At 42.7% G+C, this 17,030-nt stretch overlaps 1 protein-coding gene across 1 annotated transcript in view; it reads left to right on the plus strand.

Moving 5' to 3' along the window:
- Positions 1-6,592: 6,592 nt before the first annotated feature.
- ntng2a (netrin g2a) overlaps positions 6,593-17,030 on the plus strand; it is a 55,355-nt gene continuing 44,917 nt past the window's right edge. Inside the window, exon 1 of the mRNA XM_070850117.1 lies at positions 6,593-7,060. Coding sequence (XP_070706218.1) covers positions 6,842-7,060 — 219 coding nt within the window. The 5' untranslated portion in view covers positions 6,593-6,841. The remainder of the gene's footprint in view (positions 7,061-17,030) is intronic.

The following is a 17,030-nucleotide window of genomic DNA, read 5'->3' on the forward strand; positions in this document are numbered from 1 at the left end:
TAGTCTGGGAGACACATGTAAGGCTCACTGGCCAAAAATGGCATGAAATGAAACTACTAATGAAACTACTACTAAAACTAATCTAAATAAAAAAAAATTTAAAAAAAACATGAACAAAGTGGAAACCAACCAACCACCACCACCACCTGTGCACTTTACTATAACATAAACTGTACAATAATTCTCACCCCACTTCACTTCACCCTGTTGTTGTCTCTGTAATTACATTTTTTTGTGTACATAGGTTTTTACCACTGTATATATTATATTATATTCTGCTATTTAATTTTTCTAATTCTTAACTGTGTGCTTTTATTCTTTTTGTCTGTCCCTTTGAGCTGCTGTAACAGCAAAGTTTCCCCACTGAGGGATCAATAAATAAATATCTTATCTTAAATATTCACGCACACTTTGATTTTAGCATTTAGCAAAAAAGAAATAAACATATCAAATCTCTCAGGAAATTGGGGCATTTTTGAGAAAAACTGGAAAGTGATTTATTTAAAATATTTAGCATTGAACTTTATCAGTTTCACGAAGGACAATTTTAAAAAAATATTCTGTATATTCTTCTTTCTTGTCAAAATCTGGTGCCTACATTACCTATAATGCAATTCAGCAGGTTTCAGATCCAGTAAGCTCACTTCTTTCTAAGTCCACATTCATGGATTTTTTTTTTTCCATTTTCAAATGTAATCCCCAACAGACTTTGATGTTTAAAATCAGTAGAGTTCCCCTTTAAAATCGACCCACCTTCTCATAGATACATGGCCCTGTGAGCTAAAAGCTTCAGAAAACATCCTCGAGAACTTTTTAAAGACATCAGCCTGTGTGTCCAAACAGAAAAGTGTATATTGCGCTGTATGTGTACGTGTGATTCCAGCATGGCCATCTGGTCAAAGCATTTCACAATGCACACGATTATGCACAACTTGTTTTGGGCGTTCCCTGAGTTCTAAACTGATTTATGTGAGAGCGTGACTCCCGCACAAGTTGACTTTTGCGTCATCCTCTCAGCAAATAGAGAGAGAGGGAGTGAGAGAGAGAGAGAGAGAGAGAGAGAGAGAGAGAGAGAGAGAGAGAGTTGGGCGGGATGAGGCCTGTCCTGAACCCTGTCCAAACTCTGCAGGCTGCCACGATGAAGGGTATATTTTTTATCAAGGTCTGCCAGCTAGGCTACTCTGACAGTTCAATCCTCTGCCAAAATACAAACATGGAGAGAGTGAGAGTGAAAGAGAGGGAGAGTATAAAGAAAGATGGAGCGTGACAAAAAAAAAAAAGAAAAGGGGGGGGAGAGTCTTGTCATCTGATTTTTGCCACTTACTGACACTCATTGTTTTACACAACTTTTCAGATTCGGTGAGCGCACTCCGGGGAGCCGAATGATTCACTGAGCAGAATTCTATATAAACTGTCCGGACAGAAATGATATAATACACACATGCAGCCGATTCAGAATCAACCAGTTTTTAAAAGGATGTCTTATTTTACACAGCATGGTCAAGGCACCAACATTGCTGGAGGAAATGAATGCAGCGATGGCCTGTTGTGCCACATAGTGCAGTGTGTACAGGTCTATTAGCCAGGACAGCCTGTTCTATTGTTATTGATGCTCTTATTTAGTTAAACATAATTGAATTCCAAACTACAGTATCACTCATTCATCATGTTGAGGGATGACATTTCTATCAGGTTATTGATGCACATTCAAGTGAATTTAGTAAAGTGTCAAAGAAAATATAGATGTAGAAAATGTGTAGTTGGCTGAACATGATCGTGATTTTTGTTAGAAGCACAGAGCAGTTAATCGTGGAGGCTGCACAAAATGCAATCAGCTTCACTGCCTACACATGTAATCCTTATCCATTTGTGAAATAAATGTTTGGAGCTTAATCATACTAAGTCATGTTTTAAGCATGGCTGGCACTCTGACCACTGCTGAATCAGAGATGAAACCTCTGCTTTAAATCACACCCTCAAAGCAAGTAAGAAAAAACGGAGAGAATGTTGCACAAGGTCTCAAAATACAACCAGTGAAATCTGGTAACCTTTGGAGGTTTAATATTGAAAGTAAAATATATGTTGCTGCATGAGTTTTTTTAGGTTTGTCTCAACCTCTAACAAACGCCACAAAGTTTGTGTTTCATCTTTGACAAACTCAGGAGGCCCCTCTTTTCCTTCTGCCCCAGCGCAGTGTCGATTAGAGGCCTGTGTTATTCTATATCAACAGCCGGTTATAGCAGCGCATGCCATATTTGTGATGCTCTATTGATCCCCGTGGGGGGGAAATCGGTCTTCCAGTCTGGCCCTGTTCACAGTGCTGTGGAAAGGGGGTCTTCAGCAGTACAAAAAGAAGGTTTAAGACTCATCTCAAAGATGTGAAAATAGAGGAAAGGCCCTGCAAGGACAAACTATTGATCCTCGCCTGGGTGTACTGCCACTGTTTCATACAGAGGTTCATAACTTCCTATGAATCGTACCCCCCCACCCCCCACCCCTCTCTCTTTGTCTTTTGGCCTCTTTTTCTTCTTCTATTGACCTAAAATGTGACCAGAGGTGTGAATTATGTAAGCCCAAATGCTTGTCATTCACCTCTGCAGTGTGAATTACATTGTCCTGGCTCACTATGAGCTGATTATACACATCTGTGCCTCTGCTGGCTGTACAACGGTGTTAGTTACTTCAGTGGTGTCCAAAATTAGGAGCAGGGACCTTTGGAGTTCTTAAGGATGTTGCTGCAGGTCTCCAGCAGAATGAGGGATTGTTCAGCTTCACATTTCTTCCACACGTCATAGCTGCCTTAGAGAGAGGGCTCTGATAACCAGATATGTATCCAACTGTAGTTCTCAACTGGTTAAGCCTCTGACTCTGTAAAATAATAAAAGGTCTACCTGTGACCCCCCATCAGCTGCATTTTGTCTACAGAAACTGGAAAGGGATTTATTTTTCCTTTCTTTATTTGGACATTTTAGAGGCCTGAAGAGGTCAAATTATCCAGTTATTCATGTAAGTAAAAAGAAGATTAAAAGGGCACTTCTGTGATTTACTGGAGAATTGCACTTCCATAAAGTCGGAGTACTCAGGGACAGATTAAAGAGCAAAGCTGTAAACTGTAAAGTGGCCCAATGTTGAAAGCTTCAAGCTTGTTTCACCTCGGACACCCTGGGTGGGATTAGAAGGGTGCTTTTTTTTTACATCTGAAACGAGACCCCATAATGATGTCAAGGTGTACTGACACTTACTAAAGCAAGGTGAGAAGTTAGACCACTGGAGGTCACCAAAAACAGGATGCTCACGGGTTGTTAAGTTACTCTTGATGAAAAAAGGTGATGGTCACGATTTCCTGACTTTATTCTGCAGTTTAGGTCGAGTTTAGGTTAAGCCCCAACTGCTGGAACCTATATTTCCCATAATGCAATTCAGGGTGATTTTTCAAACTTTGGAAAACACACTCTAGAACTACAAAAGATATTATGCAGCTAATTTTACAGACGAGGTCATCCCCTCCTGATGAGTAAACTGAACGTCATGTGTAGAATCAGTGGACTGGCCCTTTAAAAGAACACATATAAACAAACACAAACATTGTGTAGCAGAAGATGTTTTTTTTTCTGCTTTCCTTCCCTGTTTATCTTGTCAACAACTGAATTACCCCATAGTGCGCATAATTTTGCAACTCCATGGCAAATTCTAACAACAACAAATCAGCTGAAACTGGAAAAAGTGTGGTGTAGATTCATGGCTTATGTTGCGTCCTCTGCATGAGAAGTTTAAAGCTGCATATCAGCACGACGGACAGCGCACCACCCTGCTGCAGTATGGAACCATTACACAGCATTGCACCTGCCCTGTAAACATGACCTATTTATTTGAAGTTCAGATCCACTGATAATCATGTGTTATAACCCTGAAGATAATAATATTGCATGCACTGCAGGCCGAAGGAAACCACAGCAAAAGTTCATATCGACAACATCTTATGGGGAATGTTATAGGGCAGCATTATGAAAGATAACTAATACAACAAAGTAGGATAAGGTCACCAGACAAACTACAAGACAAGGAGAGGTGGAAATGTGAAACTGTGAGTTGCCCCTCCATGTGAACAGTGTGTACAGTACAGTACAGCCATTTCTTTCTTTTTTTTTTTTTTAAATGTTTAACACATCTAAGCAGATTGAGGGTGAGAGCAGAGTAACAGCGGGTCCCCGTTTCCCCGCTGGTCCTTTAAGCCGGGCAGGGTGCAGACCGGACCGTGTGGGGAACAGTTTGGAGCAGGAGCGCAGAGGAGAGGGGAAGTTGCACCGCCCCGGTTCAGGCAGCAGGGCTGGAGCAGATAAAAGCTCAGATAGTGATTGAAAGTGATGGTAAAAGGATTTAGCCTGGGCATTAACTGAGAGAGGGAGAGAGAGAGGGGGGGGGGGAGATAGAGACAGAGTGAGACAGAGAGAGAGAGAGAGAGAGAGAGACAGAGAGGGAGGAGGAGGAGAAGGAGGGAGGGTGATATTTTCCATAAAGCCTTTTTTTTTCTCTCTTTCTTTCTGCCCTTGAGCATTCCGGGTAAACCCGAGCTTGTAAAGTAGGAAGAAGAGGAGGACAGGGGGGAAGCAGGGCGGGCACAAGCCTTTCCTCAAAGTCAATATTTTATACTTTTGATACTCCTTGACGCTGGATTCCAGTCCTCTTTTCCCAACCATTTCTAGATCTAGGACACCGATCTACCGAGCGCAGCCATCCACGGTGTGATAAAAAAGTATCCGGCAGAAGGCAACAACAAACAACGAACCGGGCCGGCGGATAACGGGAGTACTGTGACGACCGCGGCGGGGAGCGAGTACAGTGGGTGATCGGGGGGATCTTTTAGCCCACAGAGGGGGACGTGCACGGACTCCAACGCCAGGCAAAGTGCTGACCTCTCTCACGGATGCATGTTAGAAGTAAGTGCTTTATCTGATGTAATCTCGATGCATTTTCCTATTTAGCTCTCTGAAGTCTGCACCGAGAAGCTGCACTGAGTTATGCACACTATCCGGACCACTCCAGGATAAACAGAGTGGTGAGGGGACTTTTGTGAAAATCTCAAATTTACCATATTTTAGACAAAAGACATGAATGCATTCATTTGTGAAGACACACTATACGGACAGTGTGAGCGATGCTGCGCGGTGGGATGCACTACTGTAGGAACTGACACACCCCTACAAGACTGTCAGTGCCGGGAAATAGCTTTGGCGACTTCACTTGACAACTGAACTAAGTCAGAGTCCACAGGGTTGTGTGGGATGGGTTCAGGGACCCGGCTCCTGTCAGTGTGGGATGACAGTCGGATTATGATCAATGAGGGCACACTGCAAGAAATGTCACCCATATTTATTCATTTATTCATGTATTCAGTTTAAAATAGAAATTATAATTAAATTAAGGGAATAAATCCGGCATCTAGTTCCAGTGCAGCTTGTGTTGGTTTAAGTTTGTTATTACATTAATGACAGTATGCTGAGGGAAGACAGAATAGTGAACAGGCCTATAATTGAAAAACTCCGAAGACAATGACACTTCATTCAAAGAAATTCTTGAAACAAGTTGATTTGTAGGCGTCATTCTCTCTCCTTTCTGCACATTTTCGCGGATTTTAAGGAAATGGGTGATGCAGGCTATTAAATGTCTCTTTCAGGTTGCTATTTCTTGCAGTGAAATCAATAATAAAAAGCACATCTGGAGTCTGCTCTCCCTCTCCGGCATCCCAGGGCTATAGGAGCAATTACAACTCTGGCACGCACAGGCGGCACCCGGCAGCAGCACGTGTTTTTACGCACAAGGTTATCCGCACAATTCGGTGCTTTTTAGAGCGTTTTTAATGCGCAACTCTTCGCATTAAACGTCGCCTAATGCACCGCAGGGTTAGAGGCGGGTTTCACCAAACTTGCCCGCCTTGTAACCAACTTGCTGTGGCACACATTCGCTTAAAAGTTCCCCTCATAGTCTGGAGACGAATGTGATGTTTTTCCACTTTCCAAGTTAAATTACCGCCAATTAGCACAGAATAATTAAGGCGTTAATTATACTGCAAAATAAAACCAACCCTCCCATCCACATGTATATTTCAAAGACTGACATTAAACTTTTATTGGTGCAAAAGAGAAAACACCACGCTGAGTAAATTTCATCTCAAACTGAGCTCTGAAAAATATCACCGGTGTATCCTTGCATTTGCAGTAAAATTAAAGATGAATCGATGAGGATACATACATACTCATCAAACTAACTCCCTGCTTCTCTCCCATTTGTCCTCATTCCGCCCCAGGACAATCAGAGGGGTTCGGCCAGCGCAAAACGTCCAATGGATATACCTGAAGACGCAGCGACGTCTCCTTTTTCCTCCCCGACCAGCTCCGCTGTTTCCCCACAGGACATTAGTCTCTGAGACATGGACCCGCGTTAACATCTCCCACCCAACTCCCAGCAACACTATGGTTAAAGTGTATGCCGAGATTAGTCTCTGTAACATTACCCGCCTTTCCACTCACCGCCCATCTTCCTCTGGAAGTCAGCCGTCAAAACAAGAAAGCGTCCCTCTCTCGGCTCTCTGGGGGCCGTCAATATTTGTGAAGAGACACTGAGCTGAAGTTGAAGATACAGTGTTCTCATTTCATTTACAAACCTGGAGGCGAGTTGTGTCAATTTACCTGCACCTCTCCACTCACAGTAAAGCAGTATGGTGGTAGAATTGTCCACTAGTTCCTTATGATCACCGCTCCATGCGCTTAACCTCTCATCTGAGCTCCGTGGCCCCCTCACCCTGCGCCGGACCCAGCTCCAAACACACCTCCCCCAGCCTGCCATGCCCCTCCAGGCCGTGTTTCTGCTGTTGCTGCACTGCTTGGCCTCCACTCTGGGCCAGTACGAACTGTGCAAGTCCCTGGTGAGCACGGATGAGGGCTCGGTGTGGGAGCATTACGCGTGCCAGCCGAAACCCGGGTCCATGAAAGACTACATGCGGATCAAGGTGGATCCGCCCGGGATCACCTGTGGAAACCCACCCGAGAGGTTCTGCACTCTGGTGAGTTCATGTCGAGACTTTTATACCTTTATTAATAACTTTAACAAGTTTAGAGATGTATAAGGTGTACACATGCGCTCCACACTTGCAGAAAAATATAGTTACATGTGTAAAATAAACAAGATCACAGGGTCATACCAATTAGCTGAATAATGACACCAGTGAAAAGTAATGACACACACAAAAAGGGTGTAATTAAAGTCAGAGCAGTATTCACACTATAAAAGCTATAGGGATCTAAAAGAGATGACATAAGTGCAATGACTCGGCATGACTCGGCCTCCCTCTAAGAGGTCCAAAGGTGTTGTTTACATTAAACATGGACTTGGCAACCTGGGATCCGGTATGATTTGAGCTTCTAGAGGATCTCACATTCCCTCTGGTAAAATGCATATAATGGGACCTTTTTAGTTCCAAGGACACTGAAGGGTGAGCTGCAGGAAGACTCGTTAAAGTGTCTGCTACAGCAATATTTAACACACTTTAGCCTGCAGGCCAGTTCCCATCCCGACTAATGCAAGTGTAATAATTTGAAATAAGGGTTATAAAATCATTGTAATCCTAAGAAGACTGCAATTAAGCTTCCCCCCTGCCTCTTCAGTGAAAAGTTTTATGTTTGACTCATAAGATCTGACTAACTGTACGTGTGAGACAGCAAGTTCGTCCTCTTGATGATCGGCCCACTGCCACCAGTGTCCACTCACTGACTTGGCCAGTCTTGAAGGTGCCAGACCTGTCTCAACAGCCATGAGTCAAAATCTCACAAAGTGTTTCTACTGAGAGTCTTTAGTCCTGTCTACTGTACATCACATTATACAACCATGTCATGCTGTTAATTAGGTGTTTGTGAAATCTGTCTTAAGGTAACAAATCTCCAGTCACATAGAATACAAACAACCCGTCTCCCTCCCTTCCTCCCACTGAGACTAATAGCAGTACTTGGGGTCATTTGACAGGAGCAGGAAAGGATATTGTGCTCCTTGGATACCTAATGGTTAATGATTTGTTTAATGTAGAAGTAGCGGAAACCACTGTCGTCTTGAGAAAGCCTCTCCGATGACTTCTCTTGAGATGGGAGACGGACAGAGGCGAGGGAAAAGGGGGCGGGGGGTTGGGGGTGGGGTGCTCGCTGCCATAACGTATTGACGTCTGCCCCCTAATGGCCCTGGCCTGGAAACTTCTATAACTATGTTTCTGAGTGAGCAATGATGAAATATTGATGGGCTCCTTAATGGGCTTCCTTACAAGAGTTGGCCGCGTCGCTCCATCCCAAGGATCCAGAGTGCGCTGCTAGGCTGATGAGAGAGAAAGAAAGAGAGGGATAAAGGGCGGGACAGGAAGGAGTCTGGTCTTAGTCAGCACTTTTGTATCGGACTGGGTCTTTATAGTGGAAAGTTCTGGTTCCTCTCCGGTCATCTGTGGCTGTGGGGATTGAACCGGGCTGCCTAGTGCACTGGCTGGGGATTTAGAGTGAAGAAGCTGTGAGATGAAAGTTTACTTAAGAAGTAAGGGATGTCACACTCAAATTCCTACATAATGAGAGAGCAGAGTAGGGATTAGTACTGTAACAAGATAATAATTTGTGTAATTTCTGGCTATTTAGGGTCCAATTGAGCAAAAAAAAAAAAAAAAGCTCTGTTTTCTGGCATGTAATGATTCATACGTTTTGCGCTTCCTGCATTTCAGGTTTAGAATCAGTGGGCATTACATATCATCTAGGTCCTAACAAGAGGTTTAATCCATCTATACAGACTTCAGCAGGGAATCAAGGCCATTACATCTCCTCTGTCTTTCTTTTGGGCCCACCAACTGAGTATTAGTTGAGGGTTATTGGTATACAGATCACTTATTTTCAGGCAAGCAGCTTTTTTTCCCCCTCTTCCTCTTGCCCCCGGATTTGGCAGCTTTACAGAAAAGCCAGTTTCTTATCTAATTGGTGTACATTTACATTCACTCATTCAGCAGTCCCACAAGTCAAGGGAAAGTCAGAGCACTGGAAAAAAAAAAAAAAAAGACTGCAACACCCAATGCGCAGAGCTGCTCATCCTTAATAAGACTTGAGACATACTGCGGAAGATGCAAAATAATTTTTTTCCCCCTTTCTCTCACCCTATGAGTGCTACAGTGTGTTCCTAAAAACTACCGGAGAATTCACTTTTTGGGGGGGTTTGATGTTGAGGCATACTGTAGCTTTCCCTGCTTGCATTGGTTTACAGTAGTTTTTGGTCCCTCCATCTCCACAGGGATGCATTTTTTCCACTCTATTTATCTCTCTTGTTTTCTGGGAATGCAGCATCCTTTCTCCTCAGCCAAACAGGCCAGCATGTTGGCTTCTTTCAACATGATGGGCTTCCAGCACTTTGACAAAAATGCTACTGTCACTAGTGCTGTGTTAGGAGCTTCAGTAGTTTCTTTGTAGTTTCTCTGTATGATAGCCACTGTAGAGCCTTAGCTTGCAGTTGAGGGTGATGGAGTAAGGAGGTTTGAGGGGGGCGAGGCAGTGTGTTGCAGAGGGGGATAGCTAATGATGAGGGAGAGGTGAGGTAGATCCGAGCTTAGCTAAGCAGAAAGATGAAATCAGACCACAGTTCCATAGTACTACACACAGTGTCGATATAAAAATGCTGCATTCAAAAAGGTCTCGCTGTGCTGTTGTTTGTTATTTTGTTTTTCGGTTTTGAACCGAAACCTTCAATCAACTGTCTCCCATGGGCCCGAGAACAGAGAGCAGCCGAATGCAAACGGGATGTGTGCATGTGTACAGGAATGTACAGTGTGCCGTGACGTTAACGGGGACCAGCAGGGGTGTGTGAAACATGTGCACGAGTTGGCCGACAGTGCACGGTAGTATGTCTTAGAAAGACAAAAAAAAAAAAAACACACCTTCCTGTTCCACAACACATTTGCCCGTTTTAGAAGGTAGAAATCAGCCAGCTCTAAAAATAGACATGAGAAGAGAGAGAAGGCGCGCGGCAGCGGAAGGGGAGCATGCAGGAAGGGGAGGAAGATGGCAGCTGGTAGCGTGGATCAGTGCTTCCCAGACTGGGCCAATGGCCATGCTTCATGCTCCCTGCCCAGTGTAGCCCTGCCAGGCCCGGCTGGCCTGCCCTGCCCAGCAGTGGGCCATCAAGGCCATGCAAAAGGGCCACCCACGCCCAGCAGTGGGCCATCCCTGATGCACCTCCCTGGGGTAAAAACTAGCCCAGGTGGCCAGTGTCCTAATAATACACCCTTGGAGGTGAATTTGGGCACAGCATGAGCAAGTTTGAGAGTGCAGGGCATAATTAACGAAGGGAACAGGGAGAGAGAAACGGACAAATGGCTAAAGAGAGCGACAGATAGTGACTGTATGAACAAGGGATGTGGGGGAGGGTGTAGTGATGTAATGGCATGGCGTGCTTTCCCATTAGGACAAAGCTGAAAGTGATCAGAGTGTGTTTAGATGTGTTGGCAGAACGGGGGGACAGTTATAAGTGAGATTTATCTCTCACTGAGGTGATACTAAGAGGGATTGGTCACAGGGGCTTAGACAGCCTGAGGTGAACTTTGCAAACCGCCTTGTCTCACCAATCAGGATCTCAGGACTGATGGTGGTTTGGAGACAGGAGACCATATGTATAGAAGCTATAGAGCCAGTGTTTCTGTGTGTTAATGGGTTTGTACATTGTGTCAGAAAAAGACTGGCCACAACATTTGATTGATAATTTAACAAGTAATTTGTAAAACTGATTTGTTTTCCTTATGACTATTATTCATGAAAAAATTCCTCCATTCTAGAGATTTGGGAACTACAGACAAGGACGAGGAGCGAGAGCTTCTTAGCTTTTTCAGCAAAACTACAGCAACAGAATCCATCTAAAAAATACAGATGGAAAGAAGTCCCTTGGAAAAGCCTGTGGACAAGTATTTGAGATGATTTCTGTTGTTTGGAAAGCAGTAGGAGACGTATACTCTTTGCCAGTGCCATGACCATGAACAATGATCAACGGGGCGAAGAGCATGAGTCTCCTACGGCTTTAAAAGAGACTGGAAATCAAGAGAAATCCTCTTAAATATAGATACAAATGCAAGGATTTCTAGGGACATTTTCTGGGTTTATTTTCAGTCAGACTCAAAGACAGGTGTTGGATTTGTATTGATTTAAAACTGAATTTGACAGTGTTCTTCCCTGACTCTGCATTTCCCAAAAAAATCTGTACAAAATAGAAGTGGGGAGTAAAATGTTGTCATCGCCTCGGGACATAAAAAGTCTGATAAATGCCTCTAGTGATGTCACTGGAGTCGGTGTTGGTTGGAGCTGAAGACTACAAGTTTTAAACTGAAAAAGATCAGGGGGTGTGGAGTTGAGGAGAAAGAAGGTGGGGAGAGGGAAGGAAAGGGAGCTTACCAGACCTTTGTAGCCGACTTATTTCTGCTTGAGGCTACTTGATGGAGGCTACATTAGCTGCTACAAGCATAGTGCATTGTGGTTAATGTAGACGCCAGGTTAAAACAAGGAAATATGGAATTAAAAAAAAGACTGCTGCACTGATCTTTCTCTTTTAACTGTCCTGTCGGTCACCGTCATTGGACTGCAATGCCAAATCGATGGAGTGCTCTTTAAGAAACACACAAAGTCCAATATAACACAAACATCTGTGTTGCAAAATCCAGATCTCAAAACTTAAAATGCTTTTCCAGCTCGTCTGCTGCTGTTTATCTACATCTCCTTCTTTGTGATTGGTTTAGATTTAATAAGACATCAATATAAGATAATAGCATTTTTAATGGCATGTTGTGTTCTTTTCAGTGCACGGTATCTGCTGTATTAGCCAAATTCTAAGATAAGTTCCTAATATAACTCGTCCTGGTCCGACTGTGGTGATCTGAGCGGGACAAGCCCCGCTGCTGCTTTGGAGCAGCATGGTGTCCCCGCTCTGTCCTTCTTCTCTCCTCCTCCAGCACAATCACACATGCCTACAGTAAACATTTACTTTTGCTTGCACGCACACACACAGACATAAACAACACCCACCCACGCAAACACACACACCTAAGACACATTTACACTTGCTGACTGCTGTTTTGCGCTCAGCGAGACATTTTACAGTGAGCGAATAATAACTGTTTCAGGTAATTAAAGTAAGAGGCAGATATATGATTCGTAATGTGCATGCATTTCACTTATACACATACACTCATGTATGTACACATTTTTCAGGCAACACACACACAGACACACCATCTTCACTCAGGGCAACAAGAATCTCCAGTATGATGGAAAAACCTGCAACAAAATAAAAGATTAACGTTATAAGTGAAAAAGCAATATCCCTGTCTCTTCCCCTCGGTGGCCTTTTTAATGGGAGGGTCATTTCATTTGATGTTTCTCCAAAACAAAATAAATTGTGTTCTCCGAGTTTGTGTCTCTGCCTTTATTCCCCTTGCTAGCAATATAACTTAGAAACTTCTATAAGTGGAGGAAGAAATAAAGAGGAGCGAGAGGGTAAGGTGGTGACAGAAAATATTTTGAAAAGACAGATATGGCAGAAGAGAGGGAGAAGGACATGCAGAGCACCTTTTTATCAATGCTTTATTTCTGTGTAAATGCATAAGAGCAGTTTTCTATTTCTACAGGCAACCAGTAATGTTTTGCTACTGCTGTTCATACAGTCGCTTTGAAACTGACGTTTGTGAAAGATAACTTTTTAGGAGGTCAGAGAGCTCACAAATCTGTTTAGTCACAGATTCACAATCAGTCCTCATAGCTGGAGCATGAAGCAAACTTTAACACTTTAGGTAGTTTTTAATGTGTTTGGAATCACATTGTTATGCCGAAAGTGAAAACAAGGAAGTCAGTCATCGCAGTGGCATCATGGCGGCTGTTGTCGTGGAGACAGGATCCCAGCGAGGATAATTGCTGGAGGGGCTTAGCAGTGCGGGCCACCTGCCGCAGCAGTTGGCCGGGATCTGTGTGTGTATGCATGTGTGCGTTTGTGTGCGAGAGTGTGTTTGCGGGTGTTTGTGGCTGTGTGTATCCTGGCATAGATAGAGTGGGTAGAGTAGAGGCAGGAGGCAGAGTGGGATAAGGAGGACAGGGCGCACAAAGGGCTTAAACATAACCTCACGCGTAATTCTCTCATGGGGGATAAAAAATCTTCCAGCCTATATTACAGTACATATCACCTCTACTGTAGCTAATCCTAATGGGCCCGGAGAGGTCAGAGCAGACTGATGAACAGCAATGTGCAGCTTTTTGACCCAACACTCGAATCCGACAAAGAGGAAAGAGGCGTAATATTTATATATATAACTTAAATTCTTCTCGTGATTCTCTTGCACACAAACATGCCCATGCTTCCTCTCAGACGGTTAAATGCTGTCACATACACACTTCAGGAGCTGTCCTATATGGAGTTGTATGCGTTGTATCTGGGACAGTGTGACAGAGCGATCATTTTCAATAGGATTTGTAGGTCGAGGGTCATCCCCAGAACAACAGCCTGCTAATCCAGTCCTGTGTGTCTGGACTTAGGTCAGGAGACGCACTAATGGAGGCCACAAAACAGCACGGCCACTATAGTAGAGACTTGTTTTCAACTAAAAGTAGCTACTGACTTTCACAATAACCTCCTTCATCTAATTATAATTACCTTTCCGGTTGCAGTTGTCTATGAGCATTGTAGATTATCATCCTAAGTGTGTTTGCGCAGACAGTGATCTCTATCTGAGTCAGTGCAAGGGAGATAATTGGGTTATCAGATAGAGAACAATGCTACTGTGACGTTCCAGTGAGGAGAGAGATGGATTATCTGCAGTTTTTTGAGAAAGATACTGTAGTTCCACTGCTGCGTCTTCACATGCATTATGATCCTGTATAGTGTCTTCTGTGCCATACAGCTTCCCTCAGCACCGGCTCAGCGTTTGCTTATGTTTGGAGTTTTCCCACTCTGCGTTGTCACCATAAATCAGATGATTTATAATCTTAGCCTCGCAGGATTGTAACTTTTGCTTTTGTTATTAGACCACTAGAGTGGATTTGACTGACTGCTCACTTTCCCTTGGTACAGTCCAATGACTTTATTCAAAAGGAAGAACTGTCGGGAGATGCTGCTTCTTGGCAGTAGACGTGAAAAAGTGAACGTCTGAACAGAAGCGATGACACACGATCTGTGCTTACGCAGTACATCAATATTATACAGTACTGCTCTCACGTTAGAGCTTACATCGTAAAAGAAGAAACTGCTGTTTGAAGTGATACTTCCCCCCAAATCTTTTGAGTATTGAACAATCAGCCTTTGCAGGCTTGAAAGGTTGCTGTGTAAAGCTTGGTGGTCTTAAATGTATGCTAGTTACAATGGACTACAATGGAAAAGTATAAAACATCCGCAGAAACATATCAAACCACTTAATCCACTCTCCATTTGTAAACAGTTTATGACTAAATACACAACTTGCATCTTAATCCTCACGCGTGACTCTGTCTGACTTGTTAGCGAGCATGTGCCTGGTTTGCATACGTTCAAGCACCAGCCTCCTGCTGGCTACAGCTGCCATTTTCCATCAAAGATGAAACTACAAAGATTTAAGATTCAAAATCTTTAGACATTAAAGAAAAAACTCATTAATCAAGAGTTTTATGATCAGTGCCCATATTTATCAAACTGCTCAATGCAAACTCTGGGACTTAGACTTCATGAACATTTAGATTGAACAGCTATTTGACACACTTCTTGTGACTTTAAAATGCTCTTAAATGAAAGCTCCCCACATCTCTTAAATTGTTTAAGATAGATTCTGGATGGCTGCGTTACTGAGACAGATGTTAGCTCTTGGTTGTGGGGAAAAGTATGTTAACCACAGCAATGTGTGCAATTCAGAACTGAGTATCCTAATATTAGCTTTTGCTAATCTGATATCATGTTACTCGACTTTTTCTTCAGTGCGTTTATCAGGGGTGCAAACAACAATAACAAAAGTGGCACTGATTTTGTTTGCAATGACTTTTCAGGCATCTTAAATGTCTGTACTCAGTGTGGTACACTGAATCTCTTTCCTGCTCCAGTTTGGTTTATTTGCTGCTAATATAATTAATTTGACACAAATACAATGGACTTAAATTAAAATCACATACAGATATCAATAGAGCATGTTAAATAACAATACTCCTTGCTGTTGGCAGTAGCCTGGTGCTTTATAACTCCTAAGTTTGCCGTTTCAAGCATTCTTGGGTGTAATTCTTAAAAGTTTGATAAATAAGGGCTCTATAAAGTCAGTGACACACCAAACCGACTACAAGGTTGAAGGGGAATTGTTTTCTGCAAAAACATATAGTGGAAATACTAAATTATTTGTCTAATAGAGATAAAGATGAAACCTGTATATAAACAGTATCAATTGAAAGTTTTCATGTCTTCCTCAATGAGTGTATTTAATGTCACTGGGGCTTAGATTGGAGTCTTTACTTCAACTCTTACTACTGTTATAAAATTTTGAAATTTAAAAATATTCCAAAAATAATTCATGAGGTAAAGCTGCTTTTTTCTGTAGTTTGTCAAACATAATTTCAAGATGAGCTGGTCACATTCCTTAAACACTACATTTAGAGGTAGTACTAACGCTAACAGCAAAAAATAATACAAGGAGCAAAACAAAAGAAGAAAGGGGAGGAAGAAAGAGAGGAAGAGGAAGGGGGGTGGAAGAAAAAAGGAGGATATTTTAAGACATTCTCTGTACTCCATCAAGAGCTTGTTAAGCAGAATGCAGTAAAATCCAGAAAGACTATTGGATTCCCAGTATATAAAAGAAGGATAACATCAGCTATAAAATTTAATCAGTTACTGCAAGTGTAGAAAACAGAAGAGGAGGTTGGCAACATGCGTCAGTGGGAGCATCACAGGCAGCTATAAATGTAACCTAAATAGATAATGTATGTATTGTATGTAGATCAGAAATAGTTTAGTGGATTTTTGGAAAATTAAATCAGTTAATAACACAACTGGAAAGGATGGAAATGACAGTTTTGAAGGTTTTGTGTAATGGTACAACTGTATACAAATACATAGAATGAAATAAGCCAGTGGCTGTGATAAAGTGAATACTTGGACAATAATAAAAATAATTACCCCTTTAATACAATGAATGACTGCGTGACTAAATACTGGAGAAAATAATAACCTCTTATCAGTCTAATTAGTACATCCTGGGGGCATGAGCGACTCTGATACAGTCTAAACAGCGTTACAGATGCATTTAGCAAATTAAGCACCAGGAGAGATGACTGTAAGGATCTGTGGGATTTCTTTGTGCAAATATTTAACTTCTGTGGTGATGTGGATGTCAGACAACTGGCTTACAACAGTAAGCTACATCAATTTAACTGAATGTCTGCAAATGTCTCAATATGATGACACAGCAACTGTGGAATTAGGGATTCAGGGAACAGGATATTTAGAGAGTTATCCCAAGTTTAGTGAAGGGCTGTCGAAACTCTCAATGTAGGTCATGCAAGGTATGGGGTCTGACATGTTTTTGGTAACATAGGAATCTAAAGATCTGAATGAGCAGAGAATTAATTTGTCTTCTCAGGAGAAAAGGACAAGAGGCCTGAGATCTCCTAACCGAGTTCAGGGCAACACCGGTAGACAGAGCAGGTGGAAAGATGCCTGTAGCTCTCTGAGTGGAGCGTGAATAATCCTGTTGACTCCAGTGTTCTGTAAAGGGGCCGCGGCTTGAAAGTCTTGGCATCGCTAGAAGAGGAGGATCAATTCTCTGGAGTTAAAAGTGCAGCAGCACTCTGCTGTCTATGCAAAGACAGTGATGATGCACGATCCTCTTGACCTTCACACTTCCTGTTGTGTTGTTTGGCAAGTTTACTTTTAAGCTCTCTGTCCCTCAGTGTCTTGGCGAGGAACTGAAGGCTCTCCTCGTTTAGATACACGCCGACCATTGTGGGAACAATATGGATGTTTTTTGTCAAGAGTCGAGAGCA

Source organism: Pempheris klunzingeri, chromosome 19, assembly GCF_042242105.1.
Source record: "Pempheris klunzingeri isolate RE-2024b chromosome 19, fPemKlu1.hap1, whole genome shotgun sequence".
NCBI lineage: Eukaryota > Metazoa > Chordata > Actinopteri > Acropomatiformes > Pempheridae > Pempheris > Pempheris klunzingeri.